The 20,345-nt window shown below is 45.4% G+C and overlaps 1 protein-coding gene across 1 annotated transcript in view; it reads left to right on the plus strand.

Annotated features, from left to right (window-relative positions):
• The window catches only part of IL17RD (interleukin 17 receptor D), a 67,777-nt gene that overhangs the window by 28,443 nt on the left and 18,989 nt on the right, over positions 1-20,345 (plus strand). Inside the window, exons 2-3 of the mRNA XM_007192291.2 lie at positions 12,490-12,547; positions 17,074-17,199. Coding sequence (XP_007192353.2) covers positions 12,490-12,547; positions 17,074-17,199 — 184 coding nt within the window. The remainder of the gene's footprint in view (positions 1-12,489; positions 12,548-17,073; positions 17,200-20,345) is intronic.

A 20,345-nucleotide genomic window follows, 5' to 3' on the forward strand; every position in this document is an offset into this window, starting at 1 on the left:
TTGGACCTCTCTTTTTAATTAATTAATTAATTAATTTGGCTGTGCCTTGCGGCTTGTAGGATCTTAGTTCCCTGACCAGGGATTGAACCCGTGTCGCCTGCAGTGGAAGTGCGGAGTCCTAACCACTGGACTGCCAGGGAATTCCCTTTCTTAAAAATACCTAATCAGTGCTTTTAATTTTTTCTGGTAAGTCTCTGTTTCACCCTGACTTCATGATAAAATGTTACAGGCTTCTAATTGATTTCCACCATATTGCTTTGATTTTGTAAACACTTCTCCATGGGAAGGCTAATGAAGGGACAAGGTGCATTGATTTCTTCCTGTTGACAGGTCAAGGAGGAAGGTTATGTGTGCCATTTGCTTGCCTCAACCCCTTGGGGGAGTAGGAATCCGCCACCAGGGCCACTTCATCAGAAAGGAAGTGTGCGCTTACCTGCTGTTCCATTTGCCCTGCCTGCCTCATGTGAATTTGCTAATTTACCTCTCAACCAATCTATGCCCGGAGCCCCTGGGGAGGTAGTACAGGGAACTCTTCATTCCTGGGAACTCTGCACTCTCTCCTTCACCCACAAGGAACATTTATCTTATCTTAATCTGAAATCGACCAAGACATTGATACTTCATTTTTACTTTATTCTTTGCCCTCCTTCCCAGAATGACATTTTAGCTGTTCAAGGAAATTAAAACAAAGCTGAATAGTTTTTGGCAAACACAATTATTTCCTGGCCTAAAATCACACAATGATTTAATTGGTATGTCGTTGTGTGTGTGTTTGCATGTGAGTGCTTTAATGGGAATTCCATATGGTATCATTGGGAAATTAGGAAAGAGAGTCTTCTGGATTTATTGCTTATAGTTTAAGGGCAGACTGCTGGCTTCCATCCAAGAAGTAGGGAGACTTAAAGTTGCAGGGACCATTAGCGTTGGAATATATCCTTCCGATTACCTACTATTTAAAAATTGGTTTGGCAAAAGGTAAAAATCAGAACCGAAGGTGAAATGATTTACTCTTTGAAACTTGTTGGGTTCATATAAATAAACTTGTGGGGGACTTGGCACCATGGAAGTGATAGTGTCCTTTCTCTGCTGTTACCAACATCTAATTTTTGAAGCTTGAATGAGTTTTGGTATGTCTGGAGCAGAAGTCAAAGTCGTAGATAATTCTTCGTTTTGGAAAACTGGAGTTTTATTTTTTTTAAAACTTAAAAAAAATTTTTTTTTAATTTATTTATTTTTGGCTGCGTTGGGTCTTCATTGCTGCGCGTGGGCTTTCTATCGTTGCGGCGCATGGGGGCTGCTCATCCTTGTAGTGTGTGGGCTTCTCATTGCGGTGGCTTCTCTTGTTGCGGAGCATGGGCTCTAGGCGCGTGGGCTTCAGTAGTTGTGGCGCACGGGCTTAGCTGCTCCGCGGCATGTGGGATCTTCCTGATCGAACCTGTGTCCCCTGCACTGGCAGGTGGATTCTTAACCACTGTGCCACCAGGGAAGTCCCTGGAAAACTGGAGTTTTAGATTATCCTCCATAGTGGTTCTTGGGCAAATATTTAAGAATGTATCCCAAACGTAACCTAATTTTGTGTGCTGACAACAGACACGAAAGACAGGAAGAAGCAGTTGAGCAGAAGTGGGAAACCCAGCTGTTTTCTCCATCTTCTGGACACCATGAGTATGTTCCTTCCCATTCAGCAAAGGGGGGGGGGAAAAAGAATTAACCACACTGCAGTTTATTTTTTTAAAACAAAATTCAGTAAAACTGACTTGATTGCAGATGTGACTGTTGTCACCTGTGATCTGAAAAGTGATAGAAGCTCTTAATGGGCTCCTGTGTTTAACAGCAGAAATGGTTGCCTTTTATGTTCCTACTTCCTGAAGTTCATGAGTCCCAACATCTTGGACAAATTGTTCAATTTCTGAGTTGTAATAAATACTGCCCACAAAGGATAATAGTTGAGACATTAATTCAGAGCTTTATTTAAAACTGAGATCTTACTTCCAGCCACCTCCCGCCTTTTTGAATTTTGTTTTTTAATTGCCAGTTTCCCTTGGGTCACTAAACCACTCCTTCTGTAGACCTGGTGTTAAGCTATCATGCTATCAATAAGGCAGGCAGGTGAGAGCGTGGGTGGATTTCAGGAATGCTGAAACCTCCTGAAGAATTTGCATGCGTACATGTGTGCCACAGCTCTCACCAAATCCTCAAAGACATCTATGTCCCCAAAGAGAAAGCTGGGGCCCTCTGTTGGGAGGGATGAGGTGTAAATGAGAGGTTTTTAGTGATGTGGGTTGCAGCTATATAACAACTCACCCTCCCCCCATTTTCAGATCTGATCAGTGATATTACTCAAACCTTCAGCACATCCTTGCATCTTGAGACCGTCTTGCACTTTAGCCCATGAGCACACTTGAATGGGACACCTGTGCTTAGGGGGGGCACTGAGCTGAGCGTCGAACAGCCTGGGTCTCACGTTGTCTGAGCACCGTCGTCACCGTTGTTCATTTTCACCCTTGTTAACGCAGGACAAGTAATGCGGCCGTCAGGTACTCAGCAAATGCCAGTGACATGCTTGTAGGGGAACGGCTCTGGGAAATCGACATGGAGACTTGATACTGCTCCCAAGGAACTCAGATTCCCCCAGGTGGGGGGAACCAAGACTGTTGAGACTTGCACTGGAGTGTTTGGTGGGCTGGAGGAGTGGCTGAGGCGGGGCGGGCAGAGGAGAAGCTTGTTCACTTGCTTGTTAACATTTGAGGGTCTTTGACAAAGGAAGTCTAATGTCCTGCCCGGTCAGCCGGTGATTGCCCCCACCCCACCCCCGTTGTGCACAGGAAGTCAGACACTAATGATGGTAGCAAGGGGACAAAGGCGCCCGGCCCGGGAAGGGCCTAATTGCTGCGTCCGGCTCCCAGGCGGCCGGCCTCAAGCTGGTGGGGTTGGGCAGGATGCGCTAAGTGTTAACACCTGGAGCCACGCTGCTGACTTCCTGGTGCCTTTATTTTTTCACCCTGTGTGGCTGGGCGCACACACACACACTGCAGCTGCATCTCAGGGACATTTTGGGATGTGTTGTCTAACAGACTAGGTGGAAGTGTTGGATCGGGAGGTCACAGGGCTGAGAACCAGGAGGCCTGAGTCCCCTCAATCTGCCCATGGGGCTTGGTGACTGTTGCTTTACCTCTGGATGAGCTGATTCCCCTCCTTTCCCCCAGGAAATCTGAGAAAGGCCAGACCTTGCAAAGAGGCAGATATGTATCAGAAGGGTCAATGGAGTTTTGGCTTGGAACATTCTAGTCAGAACTGATGGAAGAATGCTCCTAGGGAAAAGAGGGATGAGGGTCTTTACCACTGTTTTGAGCCAGTTGGGGTCCTAGGGAGGTAGGACTATGGCAGGATTAGGAGTGATGGGAGGCACCTGCCAGCACTCAAGGGGGGTTGTGTTCTGTGTGTGTATATCTGAACCCACACCTGGAGGGGCCGGTTGGAGGGGTTGCATCCTAGGGAAGGGGGGAAGCCAAGATGCACCCCCTCATTTCTATGTGGCGTCTCTGGAATCTTTGTTTCTAAACGTGGCTTTGGACCTGGGGCCTGGAAAGCACTCAGTGGCCTCTGGGAGCTCTGGGAATGCCCCGAAATTGTATAAGAAATGTTTCTGTGGGAAATTGGGTGAGGAATGTTTCTCACAGGATTCTTCTAGGGGTTCTAGAAACCCTTTCCCCTTAACAGCAAAGGGGTCATCAACAATTAAAAGTGAAGACATCCTGCCTTGGCAGGAGCACTGCTGGGATGGCATTAATGGCTCATTTCCGGCAGTGGGCAAAGCAGCCTGGGAGCCTGAGCCTGATCCCTCCCGGGGGCAGGCGATGGGGGGTGGGCCTGAGCACAGGTTGACTGACTTGGATTTTTGCAGCCAGAGACAGGAGAGTTTAAGTAACTTATGAAAAGGGGTCTAATGTTGACTTGCTGCTTCCCTCTGTTATTCTAAGGAGGTTTTTCTGTCCAAGACCACCGCGTGGACAGAAATAATAGGCTGACAGAAGGGGTCGCCTTGCTTTATAGTGCAGCCTGTGATGTTTCGATGAGCATTAAAACCTGAAAGGGCAGCCTTCCATAATTTCCAGAGATGTGAAATCCACCTTGAAGGAAGCACATGTGTGGGGCATGCTGGGGACCTGCCTAGCTAGAGGAGGCTGGGTCCCCATGGCAACATCACAATCCACCATTTCTGCAGGCATTTGTGCTGTAAAAGCAGAATTCCAGACGTGATACAGTATTTGGAGACTCCATCCCGGGGCCTTGGAAGCAGTATTTGAAGTCAGCACAATTCAGTGCACACTCTCTGTGTGGTCCTAAGGCTTTTTATTAGTAGTTTTGTTTTGATCCAAACATTTCCTCTGAGTTTAGGCATAACAATCATGTTTATAGCTCTAAGTTTTCCTTCCTCTATTGTCTAATCACTATTTTGCCCTCGCAGGAAGATACTTTCTCGGGCTTCTGGAGCAAAGTCTTCGTAACTACCTTTCACTGCTACGTGAGAGGGAGCCGGTAGCTGATTTGCTGGGTGTGTTCTCGGGTGGTTGGTTGTTTGCTTCCTCTTCATATCCGGTATTTACAGAAGACCAGTTAATCTGTGTCTGTGAGTTGTGTGTGTGTGCTTTTGAAACTGCAGATGGGTTGACTGTTACCTTAAAGATGCCAGTTCTTTAACATGAGGTTCTCATTTGTGTGGATGGGAGTGGTGTGTGCAGCAGAGGGGAAAGGTCTGGCTCTCCGTCCAGAGGCATGTTTTATAGCTTGCTTTTAACATTTTGAGAATTGGAAAAATGGAACAATCCTGTCTGTTTGCGAGTATCAGCCATGAGAGAACACACAGCCCAGATCCTTAACAGACTCATTGGAAAAAGTGCTTGGGCTTTTGCTTTGTGAAAACCAAGGTGGCTACAGAACTTTGTTTTGTTTTTAAACACAGGAAAAAAGTTGGCGTGCATGTGTGTGTGTGTGTGTGTGTGTGTGTGTGTGTGTGTGTGTGTGTGTGTGTGTTTTGATATCTGGGCTTTAACTGCATATGCATGTTCCAGTGGCAAGGCAATAAGAAAATTATAAACTCTGCAGCCGGGAAGGAGATATTAAAATGTATTAAATTCCATTTAGGCCACCACCATGTAGAAAAGTTGCTATCATATTGCAATACATAAATGTATCAAATCAACACGTTGTACACTTTAAGCTTACACAGTGTTATATGTCAATGGTATCTCAATTTAAAAAAAAAGAAAAGAAAAAAAAAAAGAAAAATTACTATCTGAGAAACAACTCATATAAATGCCCTACCACATCTTTGTCTTTAGTGAATGGATTTCCTTGGGGGGGCCGCCGTGGAGGAGGGTGGAATAGTGAAAAGACGCGTAGATGAAAACTAGAGCTTTCAGTTTGATAAGCAGGACACATGGTAACTTGGCATAGGTTGGCTCCATGTTAGAGGTCAGAAACAATTGTCCCTTCAGCTTTCCTTTGGAGAGCGTGAAATTAGGAACATGTGTGTGATGATTAGCAGCATGTCAGAGATGAATCATGATTATGGCTTTGGTCTGGTGCACAGGCGATGCTTTCGAGTAGTGATTTCCTACCTCCTTGAGCAAATCTCTCTAATTAACTTAAGATCTCCAGGTCTTTTTGGGCCGACGTGGTAATTGCTGGTGGGAACCCACTGGCACTCCTCAAGAGCTTGTGTGTTCCCCACTAGACATCCAAGACCTCACCTCCCCAAAGCAGACAGCTGGCTGGCACCCTACACGTCTGAAGTTGGTTGCTTCTAGATGGAGAGTGAGAGAGAACAGTTCCCGGGAATGTGGAGTGAATATCTTGAGTAGATAGATCCGGGCCCAAGCTGGCTTTGTGATTTATTTTCCTTGTGTTTTGGGTTTGCCAGCATTCTCCTCGGCTTGCATCACCTGGGGCTTCTCTGCCTTTGCTGATTTTTTTTTTTTTTTTTTTAGTTAAAGGTTTGAACTGAAGTAAGTGGGATCTGCCTTCATTTCTGAAACCATCTGAACCTGCATGAAGTAAATGGACCCCATGTCCTGCCTTTAGCCCTCATGATGTCCACTGGGCACAGGCAAAAACATCAGTCCCCTTGTGCATTTCAAGCCTCACAGAACTGTCTGCTTTTTAATCTCATTAACACACTGGAAACTCGAAGATGGAGGCAATGTTATGGAAAAAAGGACGTTTGAGTTGCCCACAGTTTGAAGTAGTTACTTGGTCGGTGTGCCTTTAAAAACAAACCATCCTTTCAGTTCTTTCTGACAAATGCTCTTATTTAAATTCTCACCCAATCTCAATTCACTAAAACTTTACTAGCTTTCTGAAAGTTCCTTAATTGATTTGAGAGCAGTCTTGTGTAGGCCTTAGTGTTTGGCTTACCTTCCATCGGAAAGGGGGCACTATAATTAGCACAGTCCTTTTCAAAATGCATTTTTCCTAAATGGCAGTTAAGCAGTTTTGGAGCTGGATTGAAAATGTTGCTCTGGCAAGTTGGTATCTTCAAATGGCCCAGAATCCCCCAGGGTCCCTCAGGAAATTGGCCATCTGACGCCCCTCATGGATGCTGCAGCTCTGTGTGGGATTCCCGCTCCGTGGCTGCCTTTGTGTCCAGGCCTTGGCTTTTTCGCCATATGGGTGGAGCATGGTGTGGGTTTTTGCCTTTTGAATTTTATTTCTTTAGAGCACTTAAGGGTTATCCTCCCCCTCCCCTTTCCAGAGTAAAAGATGTTTTCTCTCTTCTGTCCCCATTTGCTGCTTCCTTCCTTGCTTACCATAGAGTGTTCACAGCCGAGCTCCAGGCACCTGGGGCTTGCTTCTTAGCTCGCACTGAAACAAATTAAAAGCTGCAGTTACTGCAGCAAATGGGGGTGGTTAATTAACCAAGAATGTGACACCCTGAGGCTACAGCACTGGCATTTTTTAATGTAACAGGCAATAAGCAAGTATTCTTAATTGTCAGCTCATTAAATATCAAATCGGGTGTAGTAGGTAAAAGCTTGGAATTGTTTCCTGAAGAAACAGCTTCTGAAGCTGTTGACCAGCTTTGTGAGTTGCCTTCTCTGTGTTCTCTTACGGTGGGCCCTGATGGTAAGCCCATAAGTCACCTTGTCACAGCAAGCTAGGCCCTCCTGGGTTCTCTGGATGTATTACCTGGCTTAATTATGCATGTATTCATTCTGACAGAAAACTGATATTTATCGAGGGCTGACTATGTGCTAGGCCCTGGACTGTGGGGACTGCCCTGGTCACTTTGCCTTGAGTTTCTCCCCATCTGCTTCAACCTGAGTGCTTTGCAGAGATGGAGTCCCTGGGTTGCCCAGTTCCCACCAAGACCAACAGCAGAGCACAGTCCTTATTCTGGTGGTTGGTGCCTTGTGCCACCTTGCCCTGACCTGCACGACTGCCTCTTCTCCCACGGTACCCCCAAGGTCTGGATGCTGGAGACAGATCGTACCTGGAGAGGCCACTTCCTGTGAGCGTCACCCTGCCGATCTCATGTGTCCCCTTGTAGCACAACTCTCACCATGTTTGTTAGGGCAGGAATCATGACATAACCATTACTGCCTATGAAATAACCGTTTCAATATGTGCCAGGAGATGTGCAGAGCACTTGATATATGTCAATCATCTCACATGGTCCCCACACCAATCCTTTCCAGGAAGCTTGATTCAAACACTTTATAGCTCTGGGGAATGAGGCTCAGAAAGGCTGAGAAGCTTGCAGCTGGAAAGTGGACAATTTGAACACACCTCTGGCAACTCCAAAGCCCATTCTGTTAACCCCTCTTTTACTCCAGATAAGCCCCAGAGTAGCCCACAAAAGCCTCTGTCTAGGACTGCAAAATCTCAAGCAGCAGCTTGTTCCGTGTATGCCTGAAGCGGGGAGTGGGGTGGGAGAGCGCAGTGACAAGTGATCAGTCTGCCCTCGGTCTGAGAGGGGAGAACGACCGCACGAACCACACGCGTGCGCACGCGTGTGTGCGTGTGTGTGCGTGTGTGCGTGTGTGAGAGAGAGACGTTCATCCACGTGGCAACTGAAATTATGTAAGTAATTAGCTTTCAATTGCTGCTGTAATAAAAAATTACCACCAACTTGGTGGCTTAAAACACCACAAATTTATTATATTACAGTTCTTGACATCAGAATTCCAAAATGAATCTTATGGGGTTAAAATCAAGGTGTTGGCAGGTCTGGCTCCATCTGGAGGCTCTGGGGGAGAATCCTTTCCTTGCCCTTTCCCGCATCTAGAAGCCGACCGTGTTGCTCCTCCATCTTCAAAACCCGTAGCATAGCATCTTTAAATCATTGTCTCTGTCTCTCTGCCTTCTGTTTCCATTGTCACATCTCCTTCTCTGACTCTGACCATCCTCTCTCCCTCTTCTAAGGACCCTTGTGATTATATTAGGCCTACCTGGATAATTCAGAATACTCTCCCCATCTCAAGATCCTGAAACTTAATCGCATAGCCCCTTTGTTATGTAAAGTAACATATTCATGGGTTCTGGGGATTATGATGTGGACATGTTGCGGGGGGGTGGTTGTTATTCTGTCTGCCACCAAGTGTAAAGAAAACCAGTGCTCTGTGAGCCAGCCTGGACATACTGTTTCTCAGGTGGTTTCTGAGGGCTCTGGAGCAGCTGAAGCATTATTTAGGTGTGAGCTGAGGACAGCCTCGTGGAGCATCTGTCTGAGGCACGTGCTGAGAAGCTGTGCACTTGACGACTTCCAAGAGTGAACAGTCTTTACAGTACACACAGGAGCTGGTGCCTGCAATGGTGCCTCTTGCTTCCAAGCTCCAAGATCAGCCTTGGATGGTCACAGGGTCTTTTGGTCTCTGATTTTCTGTGGAATTAGTGTTACCATTTTGCATCTGCATTCACAGAAGTGCCGTGCCAGTCAAATCGTGGCGATGGGTCACTGTGCTCCCATCAAGTGAGTGTGCAGGCAGACTAATGTGTCAGGAGCAGAGTGTGAGAGAGGCCAGGCTAAGGTGAGAAGCCCTCAGAGGAGCAGGCCCCGGGTGATGGGAAGGGCATTCTGGGAATAGGAAGGTCTCCAGAACATGTGCTGAGCAGTCATGCAGGCCCAGACGGGGGTGGAAGGTAGGAAGGAGAGTGACTGAGAAGGTAGGCAGGGGCCACGTCAGGAATGCTCTAGGGGGTACAGGGAGCCAGCGGTGGGCTTGGAGCAGACGAATGAGGGCAGATTTGTGCATTAGGAGATCACCTTGGTGACCAGAGCTCCTTGAGGTCAGGACCCGGGTCTGGTTCATGGCTGAGTGCTCTTTGGGGCTTGGATGAAGGTGGAATGCTCAGTCGGTAGTGAATGGATGCCATAGGCAAGCCTCACTGTCCTTTGAGGCCAGCTCACTGGGCCCGCCTCTGAGCAGCTCCACATACATCACAGAGACCTTATTTGGAGTGATTTAGGTTCTTGTATACAGGATATAGCACATCTCACTGTCTTGGGCTCCTTTCCACAATGCATTCATGGCAAGTGCCCAATGAATATCTGTTAAAAACATGTTGCAGTAGAAATACAGGGCGAACAAGGACAAAATGAAAAGCTGACAAAGTCCTACAAGTAAGGTGATTGGTCACCAGAGTCCTACACGTCTTGGAGCATGCTATTAAATGGAGTGCATTTCCTTTTTTGAAAAGTGCTTCCTCTGCATGGCTTCATGTGGTCCTCCTCAAACTCCCTTCTCAGAGGAAAGTCATGCAAATTGTCTTTTAATAAAAACAGTTGAGGAGATTCACACCCAGTGGAGTGAAGTGGTTTGCCCTTGGTCCCAGCTAGAGGATGAAGGATTAAGGTATTTACCTTGGCCCCTGGATTACATTTTTGTTTCCCTCCCCTGAGACTCCCCTTTCCTCTCCATTCTAGCCCAGTTATCCTTTCCTCTCTTCAGCTTCTAGTCCTTGGTGTCCTTACCCTGGGGTCATCCTTACTGAGGCGCTGCCTGTGGCATTTCATACACTGTATGCTTATTTATGGCTGGTCCTTTCACCCTAGCTGCATAGACCTTGTATGCCATCTACACTGAGAGTTCTTGGAGGGTCAAGGTGTGATTTGAGATTTGTCTGTATGCCCTGCGTGTGATCCACATACTCAGTTACTGTTCTTTGAAAGAATGAGCCACTTCGCTCCTGAGGGCAGGGATAGTGGCTGTTTTGTTCACCACTGTACCTAGGATAATGTCTGGCTCATAATAGATGGTGAGTGAATTTATATCCTGGGGGTTTGTATGGGAGGAGAAGGGTGTGGCTTGGGGCACACCCCTTGGGCAATACTGAGGGACTGTGCAGGTGTTGCATCGTCTCTTTCCTGGTCCCCTGCTGGTCGTGTTGCTCTGGTCATGGCTATCTGTAAGTTGGGCATCCTCCAGTCACACAGACTGTGGCCCCGTCCCTGAGCAGTTATGGAGGCATTTAGGGTTTTAATAAGGTAATAACACTTTCCAAAGTGTTTCCGTTCAGGTGAGGAATTCTGGAACCTTGTGTACGTGTGGAAGGGAGGATGGAAGGAGGAAAGCTGGAGAAGGAAGGTGCATCAGGAAGAAGGGGAACAGAACCCCAGTAGACCATGGGGCTAGTGCCCCATGTTGATTTAGATTTTCTGTTACTGCTTATTCCTCACTTTAATTAGAATGATGTGTGTCCATCCTTTTCTGCACAGCTGTGCTTTCCCAAGGTCCATGTTTATCTGAGCCCAGGGATACAGTTTCAGCGGGTATGCCTGGCTTCAGGATAAGCAGTGTGAACATGCTGGTAGCATATGGATGTGCTGGGGTTGTGGCCTGAGACCCTGGGCTCCATCAGAAGTGTTCTGCACACTGTGTCTTAGTGTAACAATCGCCCATTAAATACCAGACTGCCAGCATATGGTTTTCCCCAACATCCCCCTTGTTGGGTGGAAACTTTAGCTGTGTGGTTAGAATATTTTCCCATCATTTAGCATTTAAGAATTAACATTTTGGGGGAGAATTCTGCAATTAATGCTGAATGGCACATTTGCAGATTATCACAGAAACCGTTAAACCAGCGTCGGGAGATCTTTAGCTGCTCTTTCCCATGATGGATAAGTGGTGAGTCAGGAAACGGTGCGGCCAACAGGAGGATTCCGGCGCTCCCTCTGTGGATGCTGTAATTAAAATGGGAGGTCTGGGGCTTCCCTGGTGGCGCAGTGGTTGGGAGTCTGCCTGCTAATGCGGGGGACACGGGTTCGAGCCCTGGTCTGGGAGGATCCCACATGCCGCGGGGCGGCTGGGCCCGTGAGCCACAACTACTGAGCCTGCGCGTCTGGAGCCTGTGCCCCGCAGCGGGAGGGGCCGCGATGGTGAGAGGCCCGCGCACCGCGATGAAGAGCGGTCCCTGCACCGCGATGAAGAGTGGCCCCCACTTGCCGTAACTGGGGAAAGCCCTCGCACGAACCGAAGACCCAACACAGCCAAAAATAAAGAAAGAAAGAAAGAAAGTAGCTATAAAAAAAAAAAAAAAAAAAGGGAGGTCTGGCAGACTTGTTATCCCTGCTGTTAAGAGTACAGATGGCTAGGGGCTTCCCTGGTGGCGCAGTGGTTGAGAGTCTGCCTGCTAATGCAGGGGACACGGGTTCGAGCCCTGGTCTGGGAGGATCCCACATGCTGCGGAGCAACTAGGCCCGTGAGCCACAACTACTGAGCCTGCGCGTCTGGAGCCTGTGCTCCGCAACAAGAGAAGCCGAGATAGTGAGAGGCCCGCGCACCGTGATGAAGAGTGGCCCCCGCTTGCCACAACTAGAGAAAGCCCTCACACAGAAACGAAGACCCAACACAGCCAAAAAAAAAAAAAAGAGTACAGATGGCTAAAAGCCGCATCCCTAAGAGTTAGAGTTAGACCTTTCAAAGTCTTTTTCTTCTGTGACCCACCTTCTATGCTCTAAGCACAGGTATGGAGGCAGTGAAGAAATTTCTCATTAAAGGTAACAGCTTATTCCCACACTCATTCCTGGTCTTGGAATGAAAAACCTGTTTCCTTAGGCTTGAGGAATTGCCTATCTGTTATGGCTTAATAGGGCTTTTGGACGAGAGTGTCTGGTAGGCAAATTTTATAACCAATCAGTGCTCAAAGTGGATCCAACTGGAAGGGTTCCAGCTGGCAGCTCATGGTCACTCTCTCCCAATTTTACTGTTAATGAATTATTATTTAACCCCCAAACGCAGAGCAGCCTGCTGCTATTGTTTTAGGGGAAGTGAGTACTCCTGATCCCTGTGGCCTGGCAGTTAAGAATCTCCTGGGCTAGAGGGAGCTGGGTGGGGGGACGGAGGGGGACACGGAGAGCGTGGACGTTGCTTGGTGACTGGCGTGACCCTGGGTCTCTGCGATCATGTGTGCGTTTTGACTCCGTGGGGAATTTGTGATGGAAAAGCAAATTGGCTTCACTCCTTCTCATGTTCTCCTGTTTTCCCACAGGGAGTGGGGCCGGCCAGCAGAAACAGCGGGCTGCATAACATCACCTTCAGATATGACAGTAAGTGAACGGCTTGACCGCCGAAGAATGGAGCCCTTTCAGGGATCTAAAGCTTCCACAGTCGTGCTTAATCAGGGACACTGCAGGTCCTGGAGTTGAGGGATTTTCTGAACCTGCTCAGGTTTGTCAACAGAGCTAAAGCACCTCAGTCTCAATTAAGCAACCCAAGTATTTCGGAGCTTGAATGGGTCAGTTGTCCTCTAAAGTGTTGAGAGAAGCGGTGTGTGGAGATCTCCCCTGATTTCCTCAGGACAGAGCCATATCCTTAAGAAAAACACAGATGCTTGTAGGGCCCAGCAGGGGAACAGTGAGCGAAGGTACCAGGTGCAGGAGTGGTAGGGACTGTGGCAAACTGGGTCGCCTGCGTCTGGTCTTAGAGGAGCACTGGCTCCTCCATTCCAGATCAGTGTGGTCTTGAGGGATGTCCCCTGAGCACAGCCACATGTGATTTCCAAGAAGAGTGGGAAATTTGCTTTTTTTTTTTTTTTTAGTATGGATATTTAACATTTAAAAAAAATATCAGCATTTATTTAAAATTTTTCACAAACACAGAGTGGGCCAAGTGGATCGGTCTCAGATTGGCACAGGGGTCTCCAACTGGCCATCTTTGACTTAGGCCTGGGTTCTCACCTTTTTCCCCACCTATCAGCTGTGAACTATGGCAGGTGACTCCACTTCGGCAAGCCTCAGTTTTCTCATCATGTGAAACAAAGATTAACTTCTTCCTCAACGTCATTTTGACACTTAAAATGAGGTAATGTTTATAACTGCTCATCTCAGGAGCTAGCCTTCCGTGTGCACTCAGTAATTGATATCTATTAACATTAGAAGTCATTCCAACTAGAATTAGAATCCAAGCACTTTTCTGGCCCTTTCTCTCAAGGAAGTGTGACTTTTTCTGGCTGAATTGTTTTCTAAGGACAGGTGGGTGTGCTTTTTCTGATTAAGCATGTAGAACCCCCCCTTAGCATCTGCTTCTGTGCCCTAGGAGGTAATTATATAGAATTATGAGCATTTTAGCCTTATGAGCCATAAATTATAAGTAAAAATGTTGACAAGAAGGAGCTTGATTCATATTTAGTGACTTGACATTTGATTCATCTCTTGGAGAGTTATGAGTAAGGGCTGTAGGTCACATTGAGGCCTCTGGAATAATCACTGCTAAAGCAGGGTTTTTGAGGTCGTGTATGCAATCTAACAATTTTAAGATGCAAATATGGATGTCAAGTTCATGTCCGCAGTTGCTGACATGGGTACTTTAAGTTAACTGATGAGAGCTTACATGGGAAACTCAGACATTTCACATTCATGATGTGTACATGTTCTGGGTAAATGCTATGATGCTAATGAAAGACTTGCAAGTCCATGAGACTTAATTCAGCTAAGTAAAGACATGTGTAAGGGATCTTTCTTTAGGTTAGAAAGTTAATTTCTAATATATGTTCTTGGTCCTGGTAGATCTTGTATTACATTCAAGAGTTCAAAATTTTCCGGTCAGCTGCAAACAAGTATTTGCATCTCTAATTTAATATGGGGTTTTGTGAAAGAAGATCCTTACCTATAAAACTTAAAAGTACCTTATTGTTTTCTTTATGGGACTAGATATTTGGCCCACGTGCCAATGCCTGTCTCTTGGTCATTATTTTCTTTCTAAGTCTTCAGCATTTAGTTAGAATTTAATTCACAACTCGACTCCTGAGACATCTGAAGCTAGGTTGCATTTTGGCCAAATGTCATTGGGGCATAATTTTTTTGTAACCGGAATCCAAAACGTTAGAGTTGCTAATAATTGGATCCAGGCTGTGCAAAAAATTAGTCATTGTTTTCCATTGAAAAAGATAATTTCTTTCTCCCACAAGGAAGTTCCTGTTATTGCTCTGTTGACTGGTTACTGGTTTGTTTGAAATAGCTAAGAACCAATTACCAAGTTTTCAACAAAAGTATTAAACTACAAATATCTTACTTTTCTATTCCTTTCCCATTTAACATTACAAAGAAAGAAAGAGAATGTCTTGCCTTTAAGTCAAAATCAGCTTTTACAGATCTCCTTGCCTCCTTTCACGTTGCATTTCTTGTTTCTTCGTCATGCTCTGAGTGGGTAATGCCTGAGTAGGTTGTAATACATTGTCTTAATTTGTAGACTTTATATTTGTATAATTGTATTTACAGAAACCCAGGGAGTGCTGATTTTGGCATTAGGAATGAACAAAGGGAAAAAACTCATGATTTACTCTTGTTCGTGCATCTTTTCCTAAAGCTGTTTGAGTCAAAGGTTTCTTTCATTATAGACCTCAATAAATGAAAATGTTTGTACTTTACTCGTATGGGGGGATCTTGTCTTTTTTTATACTGGGAAGCTGGTCTCAGCTAGGATTTTTGCAGGCTGAATAGTTCTGATTCAGAACTTATTTTTTAGTCATATGCTTTGTGCTGGGGATAGACTAGCAAGAGCCCTGTGTGAGCTATCCGAGGTGGCTTTCTGGGCTGGTCACTGGTGGCATTGCAAGCCACCCAGCCGATCACTCTAGCTGCAGTTTCCTTGTTTGTTCAATGTGGGTATTAAAACAGATGTTTCAACATTTTTTTTCCTATTCTAAAGTTCTCTTCTGTACCCAGTGAACACATGTTGAACGCTTTGAGAGTGAATTGTCATCAGAAGTAGAATTTGGTTTTATTAATTATTAACACCTTTTCAAAAGAAATACTGAAATGTAGAGGTGGCTGTTTTTGAAGAAGATGGAGTTTAGAGAAGGGGGTATGCCTTCTGTAGGAGTTAGGCAAAAAAGCAGGACACAAAGCAGAGTGAAGGGTGGAGTTTCAGAGAGGAGGGGGGTGCATTTTAGTGCATGTGCGTTGTCCTCTAATAAGAAATTTAAAAAGAAGGAATATTATGTGCATGTTAAAAGGCTTGCAAGCATATCCGTTAGGTGTTAGCAGTTACTTCTGTGTGGTGGGAGGTTATGGATGACTTTTCCATTTTTTTAATATTCTGTTGTGATTTTCGAATATCTAGTGACTATTTTTAGTCATAAAAATGGGAAATGTGTGGTATAGTTTACGGGGAGCAGGGGGACAGGCATGCAGCAGACTCACTAAGCTTCTTAGAAAATGCCTCTGAATGCTTCACCCCCAAAACACCCTGGCTTTCAGAGGGGTAATGAGTAGTTTTGGAATCTGATGGAAGGACTTTTGCATCATATACTAAAGAAAGTTTTCAAGTTTAATTACTGAAAAGAAATCAAGATAAAGCAGCGTAAGAATTACGAGGTAGTGTCTGCGATTCTCCATGCACAAGTGGCTGGAACAGCCTGCCGCCATCCTGGGAGGTCCCCCCACTGGGTCTGGCTGGAACCTTCTGGCAGCTTTTTAGGATCCTTTTTAAACTTTGAAAGTGTACTTAGCAATACCAGGTGGCACAGCTGCTGCATTGGCAGGTGGCAGTGAGTCATGTCCTCAGACAAAATCAAAGAATCGGTGGTTTTCGTCTTTCGAGCAACGTGGGACTGTTTGGATTTGGGGGTGTTGTGGGTGTCTTTGATGAGGTGGTGTTTGGGAACAAAGGTTTTACCTTTGACACCGCTAGTTAACATTGAAGGTGCTTTGCTTATCACAAAATCAGTTAGTCCCTTTGGCAGGTCCTAATTGGATTCTTTAACAGTCTGGCTGTGAATCACTCCCCTACGAGTTCACATCCTCCTATGAGTTCCTTTTTCCCAGTCACCTTGCCCTCAAGTTTTCTTCTGAAAATGAACAAACCCCATATTACTTAGCCATTGTTTTGCTTCAGATCTCTCTTTAATGCTAAAAACTGATTAAACTGATGTAAATTATTATTGATTTAGGTAAAATGTCATAGTAGTAAAAAGTGAATGCCTGATACACACGCAAACTCCAGACTGTACATAATCCTCCTACAACTGTCCCAGAATTTAACTCAAGGGGAGGGGGTGGTGTTATAAATAAACCCCACTGCAGCATCTTACAGTTTTCCAAACAGCCAACCTTTGATGTCATCTGTGGGCTTTGAGGCACACGTCTTTTTTTTCTTTTTTTTTTTTTTTAATAATTTCAGGCATATATATAGTTTAAATTAATTAATTAATTAATCTTTGGCTGCGTTGGATCTTCGTTGCTGCACGCGGGCTTTATCTAGTTGCGGCGAACGGGGGCTGCTCTTTGTTGTGGCGCTCGGGCTTCTCATTGCGGTGGCTTCTCTTGTTGCGGAGCAAGGGCTCTAGGCACGCGGGCTTCAGTAGTTGTGGCACGTGGGCTCAGTAGTTGTGGCGCACGGGCTTAGGTGCTCCGCGTCATGTGGGATCTTCCTGGACCACGGATCGAACCTGTGTCCCCCGCACTGGCAGGCAGATTCTTAACCACTGCGCCACCAGGGAAGTCCCTAGGCACACGTCTTTAGACAGAGTAGATTTGGCTAACTCCGAACGTGCTCTGCGTAATTTGAGAAGATGAACATGGAGAGAATAAATAAATGTTTAAATATAACTGTTCTCCTTCTCCCAACTCTCCAGACTGCACCACTTACTTGAATCCAGTGGGGAAGCACGTGATCGCCGATGCCCAGAACATCACCATCAGTCAGTATGCTTGCCACGATCAAGTGGCAGTCACCATTCTTTGGTCCCCAGGAGCCCTCGGTAAGTGGTCAAAATGGAGTCCACCATGGTGGCTGGTGCCCAGGGCAGGGGTCCCAGGCGTGGTGGCCTCCGTGGCCAGGTGGGTCTTGACATGAGCATAGTTTAGGTGTGCCTCGGCACAGACACACTTGCTACTTGGTTGTATACACTTGCTGCACATGCATGCAGCTTCATGTTGTGCCCATGGCTTGTCTTTTGTTCCCTTGGCTGTTATTGAGAGAGATGTGGGTTTGTAAAATAATAATGTGAGAGTGATAAATGGCACTGAGGCCTTGGCCTATGTGTCTCAGCAGGAGTTGGGGGGACGGGTGGCCTATCCAAGGATATAATGGCTTCAGTATCCAGCATCAGTGATCTCCGTGGCCACATGGAGATGTGTGGGCCCAGCATTGGCACATTGTGTGTGTTTTCAGGAAAACCCCAGTTTTCATGAGAAACCATGAAATCAACAATTTTTAAATGTTGGCAACGAATTGAATTTTTATTTAAATTGTGTGGGCTGAAAAAAAGCAAACTAAAACAAACCAACAGAAAAGAGCAAACCCACATTACCTGGCCAGATCCAGGTTAGGGCTCAATCTGCTTGTCCTCTTTAATGAATTGATGATACACAGGAGAGGATGGGGTGGTTGAGTATGGAACCTGAGGAGGGCCCATTTGTTCAAATGGGCCTGGGTTTGAACCCAGAATCTACCTTTCGAAAGAAGCATTTAAATCTGGCTGAGCCCCAGCTTCCCCATCTGTAAAGTGTACACGACTGCCTCTTGGTTTGTTGTAAGACTTAGAGACAAAGAGTGGATATATGTGTAACTGATTCACTTTGCTCTACAGCAGAAACTAACACAACATTGTAAATCAACTATACTCCAATAAAAGTTAAAAAAAAAACCAAAAAGAAATATTGAGGGTGGGAATGTAAAATGGCACAACCACTTTGGAAAACGTTTTTGTATTTTCCTAAACAGTTAAACATGCATTACCACATGATCCAGCCATTTGACTACTATTTACCCAGGAGAAAGGAAAGCATATGTCCATACAAAGACTTGTACAAAAACGTTCATAGCAGCTTTGTTTTTAATTGTCCAAAACTTGAAACAACCTGAATGTCCATCAGCACATGAACTGATACACAAACTGTGGTACATTCATACAGTGGAACACTACCCAGCAATGAAAAGGAATGGAATAGTGATATACCTAACAACATGGATGAATTTCAAAGTAATTTTTCTGAGTGAAATCAGCAAGACAAAAAAGTGCATGCTGAGTGATGACACATTCAATAAAATACAAACAAAGCTTTAGTGGCTAAAAGCAGGTTGGTGATTGCCTGGGAACAGGGGTGGGAGGGACTATAAAGAGGCATGAGGAAGACTTGGGAGGTGATAGATAAGTTCATTATCTTGATTGTGATGCCAGTTTCATAGGTGCACATATATGTCAAAGTGTATGAAATTGTTCTCTGTAATATGAAATTAATTGTATGCCAACTATGCCTCAATAAACCTGTTAAGAGTAAAAAAGGGGCTTCCCTGGTGGCACAGTGGTTGAGAATCTGCCTGCCAATGCAGGGGACACGGGTTCGAGCCCTGGTCTGGGAAGATCCCACGTGCCGCGGAGCAACTGGGTCCATGAGCCACAATTACTGAACCTGCGCGTCTGGAGCCTGTGCTCCGCAACAAGAGAGGCCGCGACAGTGAGAGGCCCGCGCAGCGCGATGAAAAGTGGCCCCCACTTGCCACAACTAGAGAAAGCCCTCGCACAGAAACGAAGACCCAACACAGCCATATATAAATAAATAAAAATTAAAAAAAGAAAAAAAAGAGGAAAAAAAAAGAAAAAGAAAAAAAGAAAGAAAAAAGAAAAAGAGAGACACACACGGTACATTTCTAAGGAGAGCTCTTAAAAAACAGTGACTGTTTTTATCATCATCAGAACCTGGTCCTCAGGTCTGCTCCTTGGACATTGCCACCGAATCTTAGAATTAAAAAAAAAATCTGACCAAGGGAAAAGTAAAATAAATTCTGAATTTCTTAATCTGAATGAGATGAATCTCAGAGGAGCCAGATTCAGTACAGAGACAGGGAGGATGGATCAGACCCGTGGGCCTGACTCACTAATCCATGTAAATACTGCTGGATCTGAACCCAATGGGTTTTCCAAAAAGAACATTACCTTAACATTTAAAAAGAAAAATATCCTCTGTGGATAAGAGAGAAGTAGTCATTCCAACATAAGGCTAAACGGTTAAGGGCTTGGCCTGACACATTGCAGGCTCCCTCTTTAGAATGAAAGTAAGAGATGTGAGGAAAACAGAGATGTGGAACAGTGAAGGCAGAAAGATGTGCTTTTTCTGCACGATGGTTTGTGGGTGGGAATGGCTGGACAGGTTCTATCAGTTTCTATGAGGTTCTAACAAGGAGACTCCTTGGGAGACAGAAAAGCATATGGGTTAAGAGCACTCTGGGTTTGATCCCATCTCTGCCATTTAATCCCTCTGTGACCCTGGGCAAGTCATTTAGTGTCTGTATACCTCGGTTTCCTCATCTATAAAGTGGGGACAATAATACCTTCCTCCTGTGGTTGTGAGGATTTTATGAGTTAAATGATGAGGAGTAGGTAAGTTCCTTTATGGGAAACTGCCCTATAAAATTGCTAAACATTATATAACTACAAGATGTTAATAGTACTGTGATACAGGTGTTACTATGATATAAGATTTACAGACTCTACTTCCACTCCCATACTTGGTATAGTGGTTTTCTAGGCAGGTCTTTTAAAGATAAGAACTAGAATCATCCGCTCCCACCCCAGCTGATGAGTTTTTATGTAATTGTGAGATGTACAGTCTTATAATCATATTAATCACCTGGCTTTTGTTAAACAGTTTTGGGGACATTGCATGAATTAAATCTTCGCATAAGTAATAAGGATTTGTTCAGAAATCTTTGGGGGGAAGGGGGGATCTCAAAAGACAAGTTCCTGTGAGAGCTACTAAATAGTTGCTGGTCAAAAACCTTAGATCTTGTCAGCATGTGTGAATCTCGAACTGTGGGTAGCCAGCTCTCAGCCCCGCAGGAAGCTTTGTACTTGAAATAATACAACATGGCAGGGTCCGTACTTGCACACTCTGTCCTCTGACC

This window comes from Balaenoptera acutorostrata, chromosome 10 (genome assembly GCF_949987535.1).
Source record: "Balaenoptera acutorostrata chromosome 10, mBalAcu1.1, whole genome shotgun sequence".
NCBI lineage: Eukaryota > Metazoa > Chordata > Mammalia > Artiodactyla > Balaenopteridae > Balaenoptera > Balaenoptera acutorostrata.